This window comes from Silene latifolia, chromosome Y, assembly GCF_048544455.1.
Source record: "Silene latifolia isolate original U9 population chromosome Y, ASM4854445v1, whole genome shotgun sequence".
In the NCBI taxonomy this organism is placed as follows: domain Eukaryota; kingdom Viridiplantae; phylum Streptophyta; class Magnoliopsida; order Caryophyllales; family Caryophyllaceae; genus Silene; species Silene latifolia.
In genome coordinates, this window is record NC_133538.1 from 290,003,593 (window position 1) to 290,026,965 (window position 23,373).

Here is a 23,373-nt window from a genome sequence, read left to right on the forward strand (position 1 = left end):
TTTCACTATTTCGTGTATGATAATTACATTTAAGTTTCACTAAATTAAATGTCGATGAATAATTAGACGGTTGTTTTTGAGAAAAAATACTCAATATTAATTTATAATGTCTTGTGAAGATAAAATGGTAATTTAGTTTATTATATTCTAATGATAGTCTTTAGAAACATAAAATTCGGTCCATTTTGTCCGGACCTAAAATATCCGGGTTTGGTCCGGACCGGACCGAAGACCGAAAACTAAAAAAATGGGGACCGAGGACCGGACCTAAAAAATTCGGTCTGGGTTTGGTCCAGACCAAATGGTCCGGTCCGGTCCGGACCTAAACTTGCTCACCCCTACTATCGATTATTTGAACACTCGAGTAGCTAATTTTGAGAAAAGGTTGGGTAATACTGAAAATGAATCTGACCATCAAGGAAACCAACCCTTGTTTCACCAACCAACAACTGTTGAAAATAAGGAGTCATCCGATGGTTCCCACATCCATGAACCTATCAACAAAGAACACTTAATTGGCTCGCCAAAATCCCCTTCAAAATACAAAGAAATTTCCTCAAAACTTCCCGTTGACAACAACCAAATCCTGCTTCCGCTCAAGGTTACCAAAAAAAACTCACAAAAACATCCCCAAAAACACAAATGTTGGAACCACGGGAAAACATCAAAGGGTTTTCACAGATCTGGGAATAACATATGGCACCGCTCTGGAGATACTTGCCTCAGAAGGAATGGTGCAACCCATTGGTCCGACTCCGGACAAACCAGAACACAAAAGAGCCCGATCCTGGGATGGTAATGCATATTGCCAATACCATCAAGGCAAGGGCCATGACACCGAAACCTGTTTCAAACTAAAGCATGCCATTCAAGATATAATTGAAGCTGGCAAAATCATAATTGTACCTCTCAGTCAAGACAATCCTTCTGGATGTCTCAAGTCAAACAGCAAGGTTGAACGTTCTCAAAGGACATTCACCATCCTCAACACAACCTATGCCGCAGCTCTTCAAAATCTTGTGACTGAAGGGAAGCTACAACCAATTGGGCCCACTCCGGACCCGTCTGAACAGAGGAAAACCCGTTTCTGGGATGGCAGTGCCTATTGCCAATATCATCAAGGAAAAGGTCATGACACTGATACATGCTTCAAACTAAAACATGTTATTCAAGATATGATCGACACTCATCAACTGATAGCATCATCCCTAGGCCAACCAAGTGATGAAAACAACCCTCCTGAACATCTCTTTCTGAAAGGAGATGAGAGCCTCATGGACTATTGTCCTCATATCATTCCCAACAACGAGAGTGAAGTGCTAAAGTGGGTCAATGCTCAAGACCAGACATTCAAGCCGCTGGATGTTGCGAAGGAGACCTTCGAGTAGGAAAATGATAATTAGGAGTCCGTATCTACGATTGAGTCCTAGTCCGAGTCCGAGTCTTAGGCTTTCTCATATCTATCCTAGTGTCTGTCCTTTTATTCCTAAGTGACAAACTGGGTGTTGTCCCCATAAGTCATTCTCCACTTTACCATTTGGCGTTAACAACGAGAACTGATTTGAGAATTGATTTATAACAAACAACATGTTCCAATTCAATGTGAGTACACTCGAGTGACGTTCCGTACTGAGTAAGCAGAGGACTCGAAACTACGTGTCCATTCTCTTTACCTATTCCATGTCTGACTATAGAAACCTTTCATTAGCAGAACATCTCCTTGTTCACGATCAATGAGGGAAGGCAAGCCCATTCCCCACAAAAAACATCCCATCACCAAGTATCAACCTCTCACCAACGGGTACATCCCCGTCTGCACCTTCACCTTCCTCAAACGAAGGACAGCATAGAACCTATAAAGCCATACGGCCAATCTCCAAACCCAAAGCCAAAGCCAGAGCCAAATCAAAGCTACTCACTCAAGGCCAAAATCAAAGGCCCAAGGCCAAAAGCCATTCACCCAGAGCCAAAGCAAAAACCAAAGCCAAAGCAAAAGCCAAAAAAAAAACAAAATAGTAAAATTCAAATTCGCTATTTTCACAAATTCCAAACGACGGAATTAAAAAACCGTCCTTTTCAAACAAAAATGAAATAGTGAAATTTAAATTCGCTATTTTCACAAATTCCAAACGACGGAATTAAAAAAACCGTCCTTTTCAAACAAAAATGAGATAGAGAAATTCAAATTCGTTATTTTCCCACAATTCCAAACGACGGTTTTAAAAACCGTCCTTTTCAAACAAAAAAACAAAATAGCGAAATTCAAATTCGTTATTTCCTCTCAATTTCAAATGACGGAATTAAAAATAAAAAACTGTCACTTTTCAAACATCGGACCAACAAGTCTAACACCAAAATACCAAGTCCAGGACCAACAAGTTCAAAGCTCAAGACCCATGAGACCAAAACACCAAGTCCAGGACCAATAAATCCAAAGCCCATGACCCATGTGTCAAACATACAAAATCTAGGACCCATGAGTCCGAAACACCAAGTCCAGGACCAACAAGTCCAAAGCCCAGGACCCATGAGTCCAACATACAAAATCCAGGACCCATGAAACCAAAACACCAAGTCCAGGACCAACAAGTCCAAAGCCCGGGACCCATAAAGTCAAGGACCAACAAGTCCAAAGCCCAGGACCCATGAGTCCAACACACAAAATTCCGGACCAATGAGTCCAAAACACCAAACACCAAAACATTAACCAACAGTGCTTCACCTCTAAGTCCTTCCAGAGACTACTACAGGGAGACCTATCTAGGCTTATGAGGATTCCCCTCAAGCTCGTAATATCACACCTTAACCTTTAAGGTCCAGACGAGGGATTATTATCCCAAATTATTTACCAACTATTTCGTGCTCAGACCACATCAAGCATGAGACTCCATTCCGCACAACATTACAAGCCGTAACCCATCGGCCTAAACACCACAAATACAAGCTCCAGATTTTAATCTGTCAAACAAACCTTTTATTACAAGGCTCCACATTTCCTAATGTCGAAGCCATTTCCACCTTGACCCAGATACGAAGTCTTAAAAAAAACATTGCTCCCCGGAACGGGAAATGTACATTTCATTCTTAGAGTCCACTTTTTAGTGTGCTCAGATAACAAGAAACATTTTCAAGAACTATGACTCTTCGATCCATGATCAAGAGGAAATTCTCTCCAATCAACCTTCGAGTCACCAAACGAGATTTACCATCGTGACCCTCAACTCCAGATTTTTATCTCTCAAACAAACCTATTATTACCAAGCTCCACATTCCATAATGTCGAAGCCATTTTCACCATGACCCAGATACGGAGTCCTCGAATGCTTTGCTACCGAAAACGGGACATACCCAATCTACCCTTAGGGTCCACTTTTTAGTGTGCTCACATGATAAGGAACATTTTCACAAATTACACCTTTTGGATTCATGATCAAGGAGGAAATATCTTAAATCAATTTCTCGAGTCACCAAACGGAGTTTACCGCCATGACCGTCACACTTTAAGGTCCTAACAACTCGTTTAGGCACACATTCAGACGAGTCACCAAACGGAATTTACCGTCGTGACCCTCACATTTTAAGGTCCTAACCACTCGCTTAGGCACACATCCTGAACTACGATCTGATCTGATTTCACTTCACGTGAATACGTAGGCAGTCCTTCAAGGACACAACCACACGCCTCAATTTCAATTATCAACACACATTCAGAACTACGATTTGGTTTGATTTCGCAAACACGCGAATACATAGGCAGTCCTATTACAAGGGCACAACCGCACATCCCTTTCAAAACAATTCCAATTTTCAACCCTCGAAAAAACAGCTCAGAACTACGATCTGGTTTGATTTCGCAAAAACGCGAATACGTAGGCAGTCTCCCAATATTTGAATCGTGTTATGCATTGTTCATGCATATAAACTCATAAAAACAGTAAAGACATGAAATGAATGAGTTGTTTACACCCTCAAACTTACGTGTATTAATGTTTGCGATGTAGACGACTTTAGAGACAGTTTTCTCGTAGTGATTACTCACGATCAAAAAGTTTAAAAAAGTGCCTTAAAAAAGGATTTTTTTTTGAAAATATGTTGTTGAAAAACATGTTGATTAATGTTGAGTTGGTCGAATGTGTAAGGCTTGTGTTCATGATCGGTAGGTCGTAAACACGTGTCGATTTTGTGAGTTAGGAAGTCGGGTCTAGAAGTTTAAGAGAGAAGGAGGGGGCGTACTCTCGCATGAGAGTTCTTGTGTGTGAAGGTTGGTATTTATAGAGAAATGTGGGATGGTAGGTCGCTTGAGTTTGCTTGGAGGCTAAGCAGACACCCCAAAGAGGCGCGAGCTACCTAGTGACTGAAAGGGGTGTATTGTCCCTTTCAGAAATTTGGATTTTTCATTTGTTCTAACCAATGTTTTGTTGGTTGTGATTTATGGTCTTTAATGGTTGTTTAGCCATGTATGCTTACTCTTGGGTGTTATTTGGGGTAGGTATTTTGTGTCCTTGACTCGGGTTTGACCCGTGTGAGTTGGGATTTGAATTTTGAGTCGATTTTTGGCTCGGTGTCGGTTTTGACTCTAATTAAGGTCATTTTAATACATATGCCAAGATAAAACTATTCATGGCATTATTTTCGACATTCGAGATTTGGTTTGACTCGGGGTGACTCAGGTTGACTTGAGTTTCGGGTTCTGAGTCGGTTTTGGGTCCGAAGAGTATTTAACTCTAAATAGTGTTATTTTAATGCAAATGAAGTTAGAAAACTTTTGAAATCATTTTCCATATCCGAGTAGCGCATTAAACCGTCTCATATATAGTCAATCCACGCACGCATATCAAAAACACGTTATAGTCGATCATCATCGGGTGGTTTTTGGAAGGTGCAGATACAGGGTATCTACAATGCCAAACTCGGATCAATAGACAAAATACCCCCAAAAAAAACACTAAACTAGCTAGACAAGGCAGGCTAAATTTGGATGTAGTTAAGGGTCAAAAGGCAAATTTGATTGAATGTGGAGTTTAATGAGTAAAAATGAAAGAAAAAGGGAATGTAAGCACCTCCCTGCATATGACACCAACCACTAACCCGAATGTATGTTGGCAATAAGCAATTGAATTTCATATATGTGCAAATAAATGATACATGTTATGCAAGGAGTAACTACTCACAATCCTACATGAACTGGTCATGAATTACACCAGTTTTAAGGCTCTAAAACTTAGAATATATGAGTAGGTTGCCAGAATTTCAGGTCAAGTCTATTCGTTCAGCTATATTTTAACATTAACTCGTATATATGCAGTGACAAAGCTAAAAGAATATTAGTTTTTGCAAGGCTTAAGCAAAAGGATCAATTATAGTGCAATTTCATCATCAAAATCTATTATGCCGACTCAACCTATTTGCGAAAATAAACGTGAAATTTTTAGGTTTTTTCGAATTTTTTTTAATTTTTATGGGAGTTTTGATTTTTTATAAAAATAAATAACAATGCATACAAAAATTAAACGTAATAATAAAAATGCAATAAAAACAATATGCAGACATAGATATGGATGCATATACCCTCCCCAAACCAAACCGTACAATGCCCTCATTGTACCCAAAAATAGGGAAAGGAAATGAAAACTGAAAAAAACAGTGAAGCTGCAGAAAACTTACAAGAACACGCGAAGTAGGGACCTCCCCAAACCAGCCAGCAACAAGGGAGGTCGCTAACAACTTCATAACAATAGCACTGGACGCAAATCTAAGCAAGCGAACTCGATCAAGAGAATAGATTACTCGATCAAGTAAAGAGGACCGTGGAAATGTTCGATCGAGGAAGCACAGGTACTGGATCGAGTGAAAAGAATACTCGATCGAGAGGTACCTGCAGACACGCAGCAACCAACCCATAAAACTAGCAAAACAAAACCAAACGTTCCAGTCTATCGTCTGAAAACCAATTGTTACAAGTTCAACAAAACTGAAATGTTCGAAAATTAACTAAAAAGAGTTTTAAACTCCGGGTTGCCTCCCGGATAGCGCTAGTTTCAGATAGGTCCCAGCTCGACCTTCTCTTCTTCATCCACCCACGGAAATCAATGGCCCAAAACAAGGCTTCTGACTGAAGGAAGTCCCCTCGGCGTCCATGATTTTTACTTTTTGTCGCCACAGCACAGCATTGGAAGAACAACGACTCTTTACAGCAGCAACCACGTCACGCCTTCTCTTGGCCTTATCCCACGCCTTCTTCTTATGTAGGACGGAATCTTCAAATCCTCCTCCCGGGTCTTCTAACCTGTCAAGACCTGTATAAGAAGAAACAAAATGATATTCCTCCAACTTGCTGCCACACTGGGGCGGAGGTGTCAAATCAACAGCAGTATATGATTTAACGGAAGGAATAGAAGGAATCCCATTGAGTTCAACAGAAAGAGTAGCATTACCTCGAATTTGATAGGATTGATCTTCAATTACCTTCTTATCGTTATCCGGAATAGGCGTAAATGACAAATAAACACTGTTCATAGCCAGATCACTCGATCGATAATGAATAGTGCTCGATCGAGTGATTTCTTCACCAAAACTGCTCGATCGAACACTTGCAATAGTTCGATCGAGGTCTTCTTCGTACAAAATGTTCGATCAAATGTTGTAATATATTCGATCGAACACCTCCTCATATAAGTCATTCGATCGAACCTTGTTGGCTGTTCGATCGAATTTTTGTTGCTGTACAATGCAGAAGCCTTCATATGATGCTTCATTTTCAGTTAACTCTTCAAATTCCGAGTCATACATATCATAATTGTCAATAGGCAACTCAGTCGCTTCATAAGAAAGACCGCTTTCGTTGCAGGTAGCATATACCGTCTCCGATTGCCTAAAATCCAACTCGGCAGCTAATTGAGCTATTTGAGATTCAAATAGCTTGAAATGAGCCTCTGTAGATTTCTCATTTTCTTGTTTTTTGAGTGCAAGTGCCTTCACCAAAGACTTCAATTCAGCAACCTCTTCATTCTTTTTAGGGGGAGGAGGGGTTTGTTGTTGCAGCGGCCAAATAAATGGAGGCTTTTGATAGCCTTGTTGCTGAAGCGGATGTGGCGGCACATGTGCAAAAGAATGCCTAGCTTGTCTACGCTTGTTAAACGCATAGACTTCGTCGTTCTCTGGCAAACAAAATAACAGCATTGTGCCCTGCAGCACCACATCTCTCATAGTGGACCACCTGTTGTGCCATAGTATGGAACTGAGGTGGACTACTCCAAGATTGTCTACTCTCCATTTTGTCAGATGTTGCATTCTGAGCTTCAAACCGTGCTATAATTATGGAAACGCTAGACATCTTGGCAGAAAAATCAAAGGTACTCAAGTCTTCCCTTTGACAATCTTTCTCCTAGAATGTTGTCTAGGTAGGACCTATCAAAACAAATATGGAGGAAAAACATAAGAACTGCCTCAAGGACTAAATTCCTTGAGGCTAAAGACAGACAAATAAAACAAGGAAATAAAATAGTTGCCTCCCCGGCAACGGCGCCAAAATTTGACACGGTTGTCGCAACCCTATCAAAAATAAAACCAACCGGCCTAAACATATGCAGCAGAGGTAAGTCGGGTATCGTATCCACTGGGAGGCGGTCACTACCTACTTGTTATCTAATCTGTCTATGGTCACAATTTGTAGTGTTTAAATTGTTTCCTAAACTATTAAACTGAGAATAAGGTAGAGAGAAAGACAACAATAAAATTAACAAGGATGAAATAAGATGTGATCAAAAATAGAGAGAAATGCTAGGATGTCGGTTCACATTGATAATTAACCAATTCGGTCATAATGAGATCAGTCGGTCTAATGTGAGAAGGGTAAAGGAAATTTCCTTTCGGTCCGCTATCCACCCTAAATTACTACTAACTTGTCGGAAACAAGCGATTCTCGTGGCGTTGGAAAGATAAGAGGATAAACTTTCATCTCCAATTGGACTCACTTGAATATCAGTTGTAGAACTCGAGATATGGCTCCTCAAAGTAGGCACTAGTAATATCAAGCTCTTATTTTGCTCGCCTAGCTTCTTTACTTCTACGCGCATCACCAAATAGTAGTTTCCAGGCTCCGACTCAACTCATCTCCAAAATGTATGCATAGGTACATGTTCTAAGCTTGATTCCGCTTCTCTTTGGTTCATTCCTGCAAATAGGACAAGAGAAACCAAAGTAGACAATTCGGGGGACATTTATAGCTTAATACTACGTAATATGCATAGAAATGCGTGAAAATAAGGCTTATAAAGACTATATAAAATGGACGCATCAACCGCCACAGCCAATAAACACCTCATGCTCGTCATTTTGGCCACCGCAGCATAGGTTTCATGATAATCGATTCCCTCTACCTCGGTAAATCCTTGAGCTACTAACCTCGCTTTATATCGCTCTATTGTGCCGTATGCGTTGTACTTTACCTTATAAACCCACTTTCAAAAAATGGGTCGTTTGCCTTTGGGTAAATGAATGACTTTCCAGGTTCCATTAGGCTCAAGCGCCTCTATCTCTTTTGCCATGGCTAATCTCCATTCAGAATGCGAAGATGCCTCTAAGTAACTCTAGGACTCCTTAATAGCATCGACTTTAGCCGAAAATCTCCTCTAATTAGAAGAAAAACAATTGTTTATGATATAATCAATTATTGGGTAGCGAGTACCTTTTGAGAATTTTGATTGACCGGAGTGAGTATGCTTCATGGGGTTTACAATTCATGTCGATTTGTAGTAGTAATATTTCTTCCAATAAGGCTCAAATTTCTGTCGAGCACCTCTACCAACTCCCCTATCCTCTTCGACTGGTTCATTATCAACCCGTACTTCCTCCTTGCCTTTTGGATTGATAGTGTCCCCATTATTAGCATCAAATTCCCCAGTGTTCTTGCCAATGTCACCACTCCCCCTTTCTTCGACCAGCTCTTCCATTGGCTCTATTTCGGTCACCATAATTTGTGTCTCGGGTGGTATGGGAATAATACTTTCATGAACATTTTCATGGGGCCCAATTGTTTCCTTTTGCATAGCGGAATCAGTATACGAAAATACGTGCTCATAGAATACCACATCTCGTGACTAAAAAATTATCCGTCTCTTTAAATCATATAATTTTCATCCTTTCTTAGTAAGTGGATACCCGATAAAAACACAACGTTTTCCCCTTTCACTAAACTTATCTTTTGGTTTATCTTTACTATGGGAATAGGCAAGGCAACCGAAAACTCTCATATTGTCAAAGGTAGGAGTTTAACATCAAGGATTTCATAGGGTGTTAACCTATTTAAAATCCGAGTCGGGGTCCTATTGATTAAGTAAGCAGCGGTAAAAATGCTCTCCCCCCAAAACCGAACTGGTAGGTTAGCTTGGAAAAGAATTGCTCTAGCCTTCTCAAGAATATGTCTATGTTTCCGCTCTACCCTACCGTTTTGTTGCGGGGTGTCGATGTTGCCCGTTGAAACAACATTATGTGTTCTTTATAATACTCCTTCAATGGTCCGGAAAGAAATTCGGTACCACTGTCACTTTGTATGATTTTAACTTGTTTTCCAAATTGGGTAATGGTCATTTGGAAGAAATTTTTCATTAATTGATTGACTCGGGTTTTTGTATATTGAATGAATAACAACGTCATACAGGACTTGGGTTATATACTCGACTAACCCTACAATATTTAACCTAACTCATCCTACAAGTTAGGTATCTAAAAGATACATCAAATATTAAAGATATTATACAATAATCATATGACGACATTATCTAAGATATAATACAATAAGGAAAATATCGTCCAATAAGATAGTATTTGTTACCATAGTATTATGAGAGTCGATTTGTGAGGTTCCCTCTGGAGAGGAAGCTTCAGTTTGTTCCGAGCTCAAGTAGATTGGTGTTCGTCTGAATTTGGAGATCGAAGGAGGGGCCACGAGATTATTTGTCCTTCGTCTTATTGGGGTGGTCTCTTTTGTTCCATTGAGACTACTATATTTGTTGGTAGAATAGGGTATACTTTTGGCTCTTAGTAGCGCGTGTATACCGGTCTACTTTTGTACTATTATCTCCACAATAATGTTATCCTTCAGGGTGGACGTAGCCAGTTATTTGACTGGTGAACCACGTATATCTTTGTGTCATCTTTATTTGTTATTCGCTATATTTTGTTCTTATCATCCTAATCAATTAACTATTGGGTAATGGGATGCCTCCGTTACAACAAGTGGTATCAGAGCCAGGTTCGACTTGGGCTAGACACGAGGATGCATCAGCAGGCCCAATACTTGAAATCGTACACTATAAGTCATGGAACTCCTAGCTCGGGGCAAGTCTTTGAGCAAGCCCGGTCCAGGGTTAAATGGATGAAAGGCGCCATAGGTCTTGTGGGACAAAAACTATTTATGTACTATAACTGTTGATTAGGTGGACCCTTATCAGGTTGGCTGCCACAGGTCTGGTGGGTCCTTTCCAGGTTGGATGCCAGAGACCATTTGTGTTCTAGAACTTCTGAAGTGGCGGACCCGGTCCATGGTATATTGGATTTATAGGATGTTTGATATGCATATGTAGCAAATTCCCAAGAAGGGCACATGGACATGCAGGGCTCAGAAGCATGTGGAGGCACTCACTTGACCAGGCAGTGACATGTGGTGCAAGACATGGCTCGTGATAGCATGATGTGTCGGCTAAGGGGAGGTTATCAAGATTTGTGATGTTTCGAGTGTCTAGAAGTTGGGGCTGTAGGTGTGGGAATTTCTCCGTTGAGGTCAAGGTTCGAGTCAAAGATGATGGTGTAACACCCCCATTTATTTAAGGGCCTGAACTAGGACTCCTCAGATAAAGAAGGGTGTTACCATCTCGGAAACCCGAGGCAGTTGATAACAAAGGAAAGATAAACAGTACTTTAAATTAAAAGTTTATAAAGGTTTACAACTGAAATGAAACATGTCTCAAATGGAAATAAAGTCGATAACTAACGAAATAAAAGTGGGCTAGCTCTAAGTCGGGTGATCCATGCTCTCTCCCGCCGGACTCCCAATGTCTCAACAACTTGTCAATCGCTCCCAATAAATGGATCATCACAGGCATACACGAATACACAGGGTCAACCGCGAGGTTGAGTAGGTAATACGATATAATAAAGAATGCAATGCTATGCTCCTCCATTCAACTCCATCACACACATCCCCGGAACGCCCAGCCATACCGTTCCCCGGCAGACTATATCAATCGACCGTCGTCGATATACCAGCTCGCAGCTGAGGACACCAGGGCAAGTCCTGTAGAACCCGCCTGGGCCTTAATTGCAATAATCTCATCTCCTCGAACTCCAACTCCGATGCAAATGCAATGTATGAAACATATGAAACAATAATGCTCAACAAGATAAATAAGATAATCAGATATGTCATATAATCACCGAACATGCCAACTCTTTATAATCGTAAGAACTCAATCAGTGTATTCCCTACCTCGATCTCTTTATCAGTCAAATAGTCGGGTGCTCAGTAATATTCCACAACAAATTCGCCCTCTGAAAGATAAATAAATGATAACCAATTACTTAAACCATTCCCGTTCCCAAAATAGAAAGTTACTAAAATAGAAACCTCTTGAAATGGAAAGTTTCCTTAAATGGAAACTTTCCCGATCTAGCAGCTTTTCCATTTTAACAAACCCGTCTCTAAACATTTTAAATGACTCGGGAATTAAATTAGCTAATTAAGAATACGATAAATAAAAGATAAAACGAGTTATACGATCAAGAGAATCGAAACAAACATTGAATAATCCTACCAACCCGACTCTTACAACCCGCGCCTTCACTCTCGCCCACACCCCTCACGCGCCGCCTGAACCACCACGACAACCACCAGGCCTGCTCCCCTCTTCGACCCCACCACCAACAACCGACCCCAACCTGGTCGACTACCGCCGGCGAGTCAAACCAGGGCTGTCATTTGGCCTGGTTCACCACCGTGCCTCACCAAACACCCCCTGTCCTCGACTCACAACCACCGCAGCCATCACCCAACCCCTGCCAAACCACCACAGCCCTGCTCGCCGTTAGACCACGCACCCAGACGCTGTGGCACCGCCGTTTCGACCTCCCCCGAGTCCACGGTGGTGCCACCCCAACCTAACTATCTAAACCCGCCTGAAAACCCCTGCTTAAACCCGTCTGATTGTCTCTGACGACAAAGCCTCCTGCCGCCATTTCCACCGCCTACAATCACCCTAACCGCCACCAACAGGGGCGCCTCAAACCACCCAATAAAATTTCCCGACACCAACCACCATTACCACCTCCCTTAGACACACGGTGACAACCAAAACCACCCGACAAACGACAAAAGAGAAAAAGAAAGGGGAACTGCTTACCTAAACTGCCACGTAAACCACCACTACGGCCGCCTCAAAGCGTCGACAACCACTCTATGCCCTTCCTTCCTGCGCCGTCAACACCCACACTCACTCTCTCTCTCTCTCTCGATTTACGTGAATGTTGAGATTTGTGCCGCTGAAATGAGCGAGGCGGGTGAGGGAGTAGGGTTTTGTAGTGTTAGGGTGAAATTAGGTTAAAATTAGGTTAGGTGGTAAATGGGTCATGGGTAAACGTGCCTGGGTAAATGGATAAATGTCATGGGTCAGCGTGGTTGGTAAAAGGACTAGCTAACTCGGTCTTACGATATCAACACGACTAAACAATTAACTCGACTCAATTAGCGATATAAAATACGGAGTATTACAGTCTTCCCCCCTTAAAATGAACTTCGTCCCGAAGTTCGCTCATCCAGCAAACCCCCACGCATCAATGTGGGTACCAAAACAGATTTTCTAATGTAGATAACTCATGGATTTAGGTCAGAAACAAAATGTTACATTCTACCCTCCTAAAAAGAAAGTTACGTCCCGGAACTTACCTCATGCAAACAGGTGTGGATAGCTCTCCCTCATGGAAGCCTCAGTCTCCCATGTAGCTTCCTCAACATTGTGGTTAGTCCATAAGACTTTCACCAAAGCTGTCTCTCCATTCCTGGTTTTCCTCACTTTCCTGTCCAAAATCTCTTTAGGTGTCTCCAGATAGGACAACTGCTCATCCACCTCGATCACCTCAGGACTCAACACATGTGATGGATCGCTCAAGTACCTCCACAACTGGGAAACATGAAAGACATTGTGAACTCTAGCTAACGCTGGTGGCAAAGCCAAACGATATGCCACCTCTCCAACTCTGTCCAAAATCTCATAAGGTCCGATGAATTTCTGACTCAGCTTTCCTCGCTTCCCGAACCTCATAACTCCCTTCTTCGGCGACACTTTGAGTAGTACCTTCTCTCCCACCTCGAAAGAAATGTCACTTCTCCTAGTGTCGCATAGCTCTTCATACGTCCGAGAAGCTCTCATCTTTTGCCTGATAATCTGTACCTGTTCAACCATCTCCTGAATCATTTCTGGCCCCAAAACGACAGCGTCAGATCGATCATCCCAACACACAGGACTCCTGCATTTCCTACCATAAAGCGCCTCAAATGGTGCCATCCCAATGCTAGCGTGATAACTGTTGTTGCAAGAAAACTCGATCAACCCCAGTCTGTCCTCCCAAGATCCGCCAAACTCTAGAACACAAGCTCTCAACATGTCCTCGAGGGTCTGAATAGTCCTCTCTGTCTGACCGTCAGTAGCAGGATGAAAAGCGGTGCTCATCTTTAGTTTAGTACCCATCAATGACTGCAATTCCTGCCAGAACTTGGATAGAAACCTGGAATCTCTCTCGGAGACGATATCCTTAGGCACACCATGCAACTTTACCACGTACTGAACATAAGCCTTAGCCAACTCAGCCTTACTCCAAGTATCTTTTATGGGAATAAAGTGAGCTGACTTGGTCAACCTGTCGACGATCACCCAAATCATGTTGTTACCTCTTTGAGTCCGAGGCAACCCGACGATGAAGTCCATGGAAATACTCTCCCACTTCCACTCTGGCACATCTAGCGGCTGAACTTTCCCCTGTGGTCTCTTGTGCTCACCCTTCACCCTCTGGCATGTCAAACATCGAGACACGAACTCAGCGACTTCCTTCTTTATATTAGGCCACCAAAACGTCTTCTTGAGGTCCTTGTATAACTTATCCCCTCCAGGGTGTACAGAATAAGGAGTAGCATGTGCCTCAGTGAGAATTTTCTTCTTCAGTTCCTTGTTAGCCGGCACACACCACCTCTGTCCAAACCTCAAGCTCCCATCTGAATGGATACTGAATTTAGAGTAAGGTTCTGCACCTGCCTCCTCTACCTCATTGCGCCATTTCTGAATCATAGCATCCTCTTTCTGTAGCTCTCGAATCTCCTCATACAACTCCGGCTCAATTGTCATATCTCCAATGGTCTCACCTCGTCGGATCATGTAAATCCCCATCTTCCTTAGCTCACCAAGCATTCTCACCCTGGATCTGGCACTGATCAGGGCATGGATAGACTTCCGACTTAAAGCATCAGCTACGACATTCGCTTTCCCTTCATGATAGAGTAAGTCCATGTCATAGTCGCCAATCAACTCGATCCATCTTCTCTGTCTCATGTTCAGCTCCTTTTGAGTATAGATATACTTCAGGCTCTTGTGGTCAGAAAATACCTTGAAAGTCGCTCCATAGAGATAATGTCGCCACAACTTAAGAGCAAACACCACGGCTCCCAATTCTAGATCATGGGTAGGGTAATTCTCCTCATAGATCTTCAACTGTCGAGAAGCGTACGCGATTACCTTACCGTTCTGCATCAACACACACCCTAACCCTTTCTTGGAAGCATCAGTATACACTTCGAAGTTATCATTCCCGTTTGGCAAAGCAAGGACAGGAGCTGTGGTTAGGCGCTCTTTAAGTGTTAAGAAAGCCTTCTCACAACTCTCGTCCCAAACAAACCTGTTCTCCTTCCTCATTAGGGATGTCAATGGTTTTGCTATCTTCGAAAAATCTTTGACAAACCTCCTGTAGTATCCAGCTAGTCCCAAGAAACTTCGAATTTCGCCCACATTCTTTGGGCTCTGCCATCTAGTCACGGCCTCGATCTTGCTAGGATCCACTGACACCCCTTCCTTGGAAATCACATGCCCCAGAAAGGCAACTTTCTTCAACCAGAACTCGCACTTACTCAACTTGGCATACAACTGATTCTCTGCCAGAGTTCTCAACACTATCCTCAGATGCTCCTCGTGCTCTTCCTCATTCTTGGAGTAAACCAAAATATCATCGATGAATACAACCACGAACTTGTCCAGGTAAGGACTGAACACCCGATTCATCAGGTCCATAAACACAGCTGGCGCATTGGTCAATCCGAAGGGCATGACCACGAACTCATAGTGTCCATATCTGGTTCTGAATGCAGTCTTAGGGATATCCTCGTTCTTTATCCTCAGTTGATGATAACCCGACCTCAGGTCAATCTTTGAGAACACTCCAGCCCCACTCAATTGGTCAAACAAATCATCGATCCTTGGCAAGGGATATCGGTTCTTGATAGTCACGTTATTCAACTCTCGGTAATCCATACACAGCCTCAAACTTCCATCCTTTTTCTTGACAAATAGGACAGGTGCTCCCCAAGGTGAAACACTGGGTCGAATATAACCCTTCTCAGCCAACTCATCCAATTGCTTCTTCAATTCTTCCATCTCTTTTGGTCCCATACGGTATGGTGGTTTAGAAATAGGTCCAGCTCCCGGCTTTAGATCAATGGAAAAGTCAACGTCGCGCTTAGGTGGTAGCCCAGGAATCTCTTCCGGAAATACCCCCTCAAAGTCTCTCACCACAGGTATGTCAGAAATCCTAGGGGTCTCAGACTCTCTATCCCACATCTGACACAAGATCAACTGGTCTCCTTTCCTCAGACTCGATTTTAGGGTATTTACAGAAATAAATTTGACTTTGGGTTTGACCATGTATCCCTTGTAGGTTACTCTGACTCCCTTAGGTCCTCTCAAAGATATTTTCTTTTGGTAACAGTCAATGAAAGCTTTGTACCTCCCCAACCAATCCATCCCTAGAATCACCTCGAACCCACCCAAAGGAAACTCCATAAGGTCACAGTGAAAGACAACCTCCCCAATCTGAATAGGTACACTAGTATAGATTCTATCACAAGGCATAGACTCCCCCGAGGGTACTATAACAGAATCAACGACTCTATCATAAGCAGTAAGGTTCAAGGCTCTAACATGCTCCCTAGATATGAATGAATGTGTGGCACCAGAATTGAATAACACAAAGGTGGGTTTAGAGTTGACAAGAAAAGTACCAGTCACCACGTGAGCATCCTCCTTAGCTGCTTCCTTTCCCATGGCAAAGAGCTTGCCACTGGACTTAGCTCCAGACTAACTTGATGAAGCCGTACCAGGTTGCTTGATCACCTCATTCTGGTTCCTCTGAAAATTACCTCCCCCACTGGATTGGTTCGGCTGGCTACGTTTCTGATAGTTGTTGTAGCTTCCTTGATAACTGTTACTTGCCCCAGATCGGGCACCTCCTCCATAGCCAGTGTTAGGAGTACGGTAGTTGTTGTACCCTGATCCTGCTGTCCGAGACCCACTGAACCCAGATGTAGGTATTCGGAAACCCCCAGATTGGTTTCCTCCAGAACTTCAGCACTCAAATCTCTTGTGCCCCAACTTCCCACAGCCAAAACAAGTGACCCTGGGCGCATTACCTCCAATACTAGCACCTCTCAGAATCGCTCCGCTTTGATTCCTTATCCCCAGAGCACTATTGGTGGAGTATCCACCAGGACTTACGAATTCGGCTTCTTGGCTCCAGTATTATCACCGACGAGTTTCGGCTTCCTCTTCTCGGCTTTTCCTTTCTTATCCTCCTTGATCCGCTCGGAGAGCCTCTCTCAAGACACCGGCCCTCAGATAGATGTCCTGAACGGTGGTAGGTGGAGCTGCCGTGAGCCTCTTCTTGATATCCACCGTCAGTCCCCCCTCAAACCTCATAGCCATCATGGTCTCGTTCTTAGCAAATTCATCGATATATGAAGCCAACAGTCGGAACTTCCTATGGTATGTGTCCACCGTCATGTCCTCTGTCATCTTAAATGTATCGAACTCCTCGCTTAGCTTAGCTTTCCCGGACTCTGGCATGAACTGGTCCGTCAGTATCACTTGAAATTCCAACCAAGACACGTATCCTTCCTCAATATCTCTAGCAACATGTCGAATCTCCGCCTTGTTCCTAGTCCACCATTCCCAGTGTGGCCCCGAGGTAGTGGGCACTGGTCTACTTGCACTCTTCAGGACAAGCTATCAGCTCGAATAGGTTGGTGAACTCCCGACACCAATCTCCCAGCAAGTGAGGTTCCCCCTCTCCAGTGAAAATGGTAGGGTTATGCCTCGCCACTATTGTACTCATCTTAGCAGGGTCCATTCTTTTGGCCTTTAGGGCCTCATTCTCAGCCAGTAGCTGGTCTAACTCTTCCTGGGTGATGTTTACAGCCGGGTTCCTTCGTGGAGGCATGACTAAAAAAAAAATTTTAGGAATTAGCTGCAACACAAAATTACATTGGCAACTCTAGCCAATTCTATCAATTCTTACCCTACTTGTCTACCTAGCATGGTTTAGGGATCGTATAACCGCATATCACTAGACATAGTCTTCTAACACAAACTTTATAGAGATATAAGTATGAATCAACTTTAAAACATGCAAAGTATTATGCCACAACCCCCCATCAACTCTTTTATGCAATAATTAACATATCAATCACTTAACACTTAGGCAACGATATATGAATTCATACTCAACATCATGCAGCTTCTCTACCCTTTCTCTCATTTGCACTCAGAGTTCCCGGGTCAAACTGAGAGGGCCAATGGTTCGGTGTGAGGGGGCCCCTAACTCATCCCTTACCTTTAGTGTGCTCCTAACAGTTCTATCCCGCGGTTCATTTTATTTAGACTCTTCCTATATTCATTGGATTCATTGGTTTAGGCCTGAGGATCGTTCTCTTTGATACCACTTTGTAACACCCCCATTTATTTAAGGGCCTGAACTAGGACTCCTCAGATAAAGAAGGGTGTTACCATCTCGGAAACCCGAGGCAGTTGATAACAAAGGAAAGATAAATAGTACTTTAAATTAAAAGTTTATAAAGGTTTACAACTGAAATGAAACATGTCTCAAACTGGAAATAAAGTCTGATAACTAAACAGAAATAAAAGTGGGCTAGCTCTAAGTCTGGTGATCCATGCTCTCTCCCCTGCCAGCTCCCAATGTCTCAACAACCTGTCAATCTGCTCCCCAATAAATGGATCATCACAGGCATACACGAATACACAGGGTCAACCGCGAGGTTGAGTAGGTAATACGATATAATAAAGAATGCAATGCTATGATCCTCCATTCAACTCCATCACACACATCCCCAGAACGCCCAGCCATACCGATCCCCGGCAGACTATATCAATCGACCGTCGTCGATATACCGGCTCATGACTAAGGACACCAGGGCAAGTCTCCCAGAACCCGCTGGGCCTTAATCGCAATAATCTCATCTCCTCCAACTCCAACTCCGATGCAAATGCAATGTATGAAACATATGAAACAATAATGCTCAACAAGATAAATAAGATAATCAGATATGTCATATAATCACCGAACATGCCAACTCTTTATAATCGTAAGAACTCAATCAGTGTATTCCCCTACCTCAGTACTGCAGTCAAATAGTCGGGTGCTCAGTAATATTCCACAACAAATTCGCCCTCTGAAAGATAAATAAATGATAACCAATTACTTAAACCTTTCCCGTTCCCAAAATAGAAAGTTACTAAAATAGAAACCTCTTGAAATGGAAAGTTTCCTTCAATGGAAACTTTCCCGATCTAGCAGCTTTTCCATTTTAACAAACCCGACTCAAACCCGTCTCTAAACATTTTAAATGACTCGGGAAATAAATTACCTAATTAATAATACGATAAATAAAAGATAAAACGAGTTATACGATCAAGAGAATCGAAACAAACATTGAATAATCCTACCAACCCGACTCTTACAACCCGCGCCTTCACTCTCGCCCACACCCCTCACGTGCCGCCTGAACCACCACGACAACCACCAGGCATGCTCCCCTCTTCGACCCCACCACCAACAACCGACCCCAACCTGGTCGACTGCCGCCGGCGAGTCGAACCAGGGCCGTCATTTGGCCTGGTTCACCACCGTGCCTCACCAAACACCCCCTGTCCTCGACTCACAACCACCGCAGCCATCACCCAACCCCTGCCAAACCACCACAGCCCTGCTCGCCGTCAGACCACGCACCCAGACGCCGTGGCACCACCGTTTCGACCTCCCCCGAGTCCACGGTGGTGCCACCCCAACCTAACCATCTAAACCCGCCTGAAAACCCCTGCTTAAACCCATCTAATTGTCTCTGTCGACAAAGCCTCCTGCCGCCATTTTCACCGCCTACAATCACCCTAACCACCACCAACAGGGGCGCCTCAAACCACCCAATAAAATTTCCCGACACCAACCACCATTACCACCTCCCTGAGACACACGGTGACAACCAAAACCACCCGACAAACGACAAAAGAGAAAAAGAAAGGGGAACTGCTTACCTAATTTGCCACGTAAACCACCACTACGGCCGCCTCAAAGCGTCGACAACCACTTTATGCCCTTCCTTGCTGCGCCGTCAACACCCACGCTCACTCTCTCTCTATCGATTTGCGTGAATGTTGAGATTTGTGCCGCTGAAATGAGGGAGGCGGGTGAGGGAGTAGGGTTTTGTAGTGTTAGGGTGAAATTAGGTTAAAATTAGGTTAGGTGGTAAATGGGTCATGGGTAAACGTGCCTGGGTAAATGGGTAAATGTCATGTGTCAGCGTGGTTGGTAAAAGAACTAGCTAACTCGGTCTTATGATATCAACACGACTAAACAATTAACTCGACTCAATTAGCGATATAAAATACGGAGTATTACAGATGGTCCTTGGTTTGAGGGGAGTATTGTTAGGGTGCAAACCTATGTCCCACATCGGTAGATTGAAGATGAAAGATCATCTTTATATGTGTCTATAAAATATAATAGTACGAGGCTTTTTGGGAAGAAGCCCAAGAGTAAATCCGTAAGGGCTTGGCCCAAAGCGGACAATATCGTACTATTATGGACAATGGACACCGGTGGAGTAGAGGCCTAACACGGGATATTCACGCTTCTGCACAACAATTGGCACCAGAGCTCAGGTTCTGATTTGGGATCTGCTTCCGCTGTTATTGTCTTTTAGGCGTTAATTTGGGTTTGTTGACTTATGAGTGGAAAGATTTTTGGAGTGAAATTTTCAAAGTTGACATACTTTTTGGTTTCGTGAGTTTATATTAGGATAGTAGTGTTGACGGTAAGGTAGAGTTTGCTCCTATACAGGTCAAGCTAATAGATCCTCAAGACAAACTTACATCTGTTTTTGGCATCTCGATGAGGCGATTTGGGCTTCAGGTGGAGTTTTTTGAGTTCTTGAAAAAGAGATATTTAGATCTCATAAGGGGTCATCTGAAACTTTGACGGGAGTTTGTTTTGTGGAGCTTTTGGGTTGGACTTGTTAGTCTAACAATTTGCATCTTTGATGTAGGTGATTTGTGCTTGCATAGAATGCTCTTTTGGTTTCGACTTGGGTATTTGTTGCCTTGGTGTAGGCATGTTGGTAGTGTTCGCGACACTCTCTTCTGTACCAGGTAAGACATTTGTTTTGTTCATGGCGTTGGTGTCCTTTTTTTTGGGGGGAGGGGGGGGGGAATTTGGTACGACGATACATTTGGCCATGATGTTTGGAGGATATTTTGTTTGGAATATAGTGTGTGTTTTTTTTTGGTACACCGTTCTATCATTGGTGACATTTGGTATCTCATATATTTGTGCTGGTGTTCGCTAGCTTTTGTCCTCTTTGGAGTTTGCTACGTTTGGCTTTCCTATTGGTATGAAGATATATGGTACTTGGTACGTTTGGTAGTCGCAGCTTGCTACATTTGGTACTTCGTATATTTGGTCACGTTTGTGTTATAAATTTAATCTCATTAATTTAAATATTCATATATGTGACATTTAATTTAGTCATAAAATTAAAAACTAGATCTTATGCATGCGGACTTAAATAAGAATAGAGAAGAAATCATCTTTCTTACTATGGAATTTCGGATTAAAGGGCACAAGTAAGATCTCCTTCTTACTTGTTCTTGAGCTTTCCTTATATGGATGAACAAAGATTCAAGATAACCTCTTAAAAGATTAATATTATTAGAACTAAAATAATATTAATCTTACTAAAAATTGACCCAAAATATTTGTTTTGGTCTCTTGTTATTTCGGTCAAGAGAAAGGATTTGTGGAGTTTTTATCACTCTAATTTTTCATAAGATGTAGAGAGAATGTGTATAATTTCTTACACTAGAAATTATAATGTAAGTAGTGAATGAATAATTAGAGGGAAAACCCCTCTATTATTCCCTTTGAAAACCGGTGGAGATGGGTGGAGGAGAGCCAATGCATGGGCAAGTTTTTCTACCCAATAAATAAGAGGCATGCATGGCTATATTAGGTTGCAATCATCATGTTTTCCACTTAAAAATAATCAACACAATTTTAACCTAATACTCCCTCCATTTCGGCACTTATATAAAATGGGAGCTCCATTTTATATTTGTCATTTGTCAATTGTCACATGTTATTAGTCATGTGAAATTGTCATGTATTTTTAACATATTAAAAATCAACGTATTAATAAAAATACGTCATGTACAAAAATCGACTTAGTAATTCATAATTACTTGTACCAAAATGGTTTATCAATTATAAATCACAACGTCTTGTATTTATAATAAATTATTCATCCAGCTTCAATTGTTACGTAAACAATAATTTTATCTAAAAAATAAAACAGTTTGATTTCTTAGACCGTATCTTTATTTAATCGAATTACAATAAGACACGTCAATAATACTCACAAAATCGTCCGTCAATTTTAAGCAATTTAATTAACCCGTATCTTCATACGATCAATTAAATAATCAAATAAGAGTGTTACCCTTTAGGTATGACCTAAGGGGATCAACTGATCACCACCGTCGCACGACAGTAATGTCAAACTCTAGTCAGCCAATCATTACCGATATGTGTGGACCAGTTGACTATAAAATATTACATACCACATGTATTCTTAAAATGAGATTTAAACATGTGATCATCATGATCGACAGTTGTGATCGCATTATTGTTGGAGGACACATCTTCCAACAATCTCCCACTTGTCCTCGACAAGTGTGCGTCACCAATTCTCTTGTCCTATTACTATCTCCCACTCAATGTAAGGTGTCTTTCAGGTCGTACTTGCAAGTGATCATATCGAGAGTGGTTTCCTCGATCTGGAGAAAAACTGATTGACCGGAATTATCTACCATAGATACCTTCCGAGCGTGGCCACGTATTTCCAGTTTATTACTCCTTGAGTGGCCCTGAGATATTGTTATAACCCTGACAAGGGGTGGACAATTCCTATCGCACTTATTCCCTTCGACTAGCCACAGCCATCATAACCCAAAATATGCCCATTTTACCCCATTTACGAAGGTCGTAGTAACATAAATCAAAGTTAATCTGAAACTGTGCCACCTTAGGCTAACAGTCTTTAGTCAAAAGAATCGACTCATTATAATACTATAGTAGCTCTCGCCATGACCAGGCTATATAAATTTGTCAGAACTCTATAAGTTGTCATAAGGCCCAACAAAGTGTTCCTAACAGTCTGCCTATGTGATCGACTAGTCATCTCATATGACTCTATGGCATTTGAACTTGCCATCAATCGCATCACACTCTAGTCACTTCGAGACGTCACCTCATGTAAGTGACTATGGGCGAATACAATGTTAATCCGTGTTCACTTTAACGGGGTTCAATTGTCTCCACAACCCGTTTGGATGTAACAAAGTATAAGGCGAGTTAATAATAACTCAAGCGACAAATGTGGACATCATATTCGGGTAGTCAATACAATATTACTACCTTGTGATGTATATAAGTGTGAAAACATTTTTTGATTGCAATAGAAGTTTAACATACCATGTGTCCATGTGTTCATACTTCTTGTATTGCACTTTCCTTTATATTCATGTTATCTCTCATAGCATGAACCTTACCAAGTACACATCTAGGTTCCCAACCTAGGTTTAGGTTCTTTATCTTGAAAGAACTTTCTAGTTGTTTATCACATAACCAACGAATTGTGGTGGATGATATAACTTGCACTGGTCAAGTGTTCTACCAACTCGCAATGCACTAGGTATACGTTTTGTAGGGTCTTGCAAT

General features: G+C 42.2%; 2 protein-coding genes across 2 annotated transcripts in view; both read right to left on the minus strand.

The window, feature by feature from the left end:
* Positions 1–12,938: 12,938 nt before the first annotated feature.
* LOC141630895 (uncharacterized) lies at positions 12,939–16,355 on the minus strand. The gene is made up of 4 exons (XM_074443638.1): positions 15,366–16,355; positions 15,167–15,242; positions 13,940–14,530; positions 12,939–13,468 (listed from the first exon to the last, which is right to left on the minus strand). Exons 1-4 carry the CDS (start codon positions 16,353–16,355, stop codon positions 12,939–12,941), a joined length of 2,187 nt encoding a protein of 728 aa, XP_074299739.1.
* Positions 16,356–17,289: 934 nt separating this feature from the next.
* LOC141630896 (uncharacterized) overlaps positions 17,290–23,373 on the minus strand; it is a 35,690-nt gene continuing 29,606 nt past the window's right edge. Inside the window, exon 7 of the mRNA XM_074443639.1 lies at positions 17,290–17,553. Within this exon, the coding sequence (XP_074299740.1) occupies positions 17,290–17,553 (264 nt within the window). The remainder of the gene's footprint in view (positions 17,554–23,373) is intronic.

Coding starts and splice junctions, on each gene's coding strand:
- LOC141630895 (XM_074443638.1), bottom strand. CDS start 16,355: ATGGGAAAGGAAGCAGCTAAGGAGGATGCTCACGTGGTGACTGGTACT. Junction 15,243..15,365: donor ATGGACACTATGAGTTCGTG/GTCATGCCCTTC, acceptor GTTTACTCCAAG/AATGAGGAAGAGCACGAGGA. Junction 14,531..15,166: donor TCAGTTGTATGCCAAGTTGA/GTAAGTGCGAGT, acceptor TCTATCATGAAG/GGAAAGCGAATGTCGTAGCT.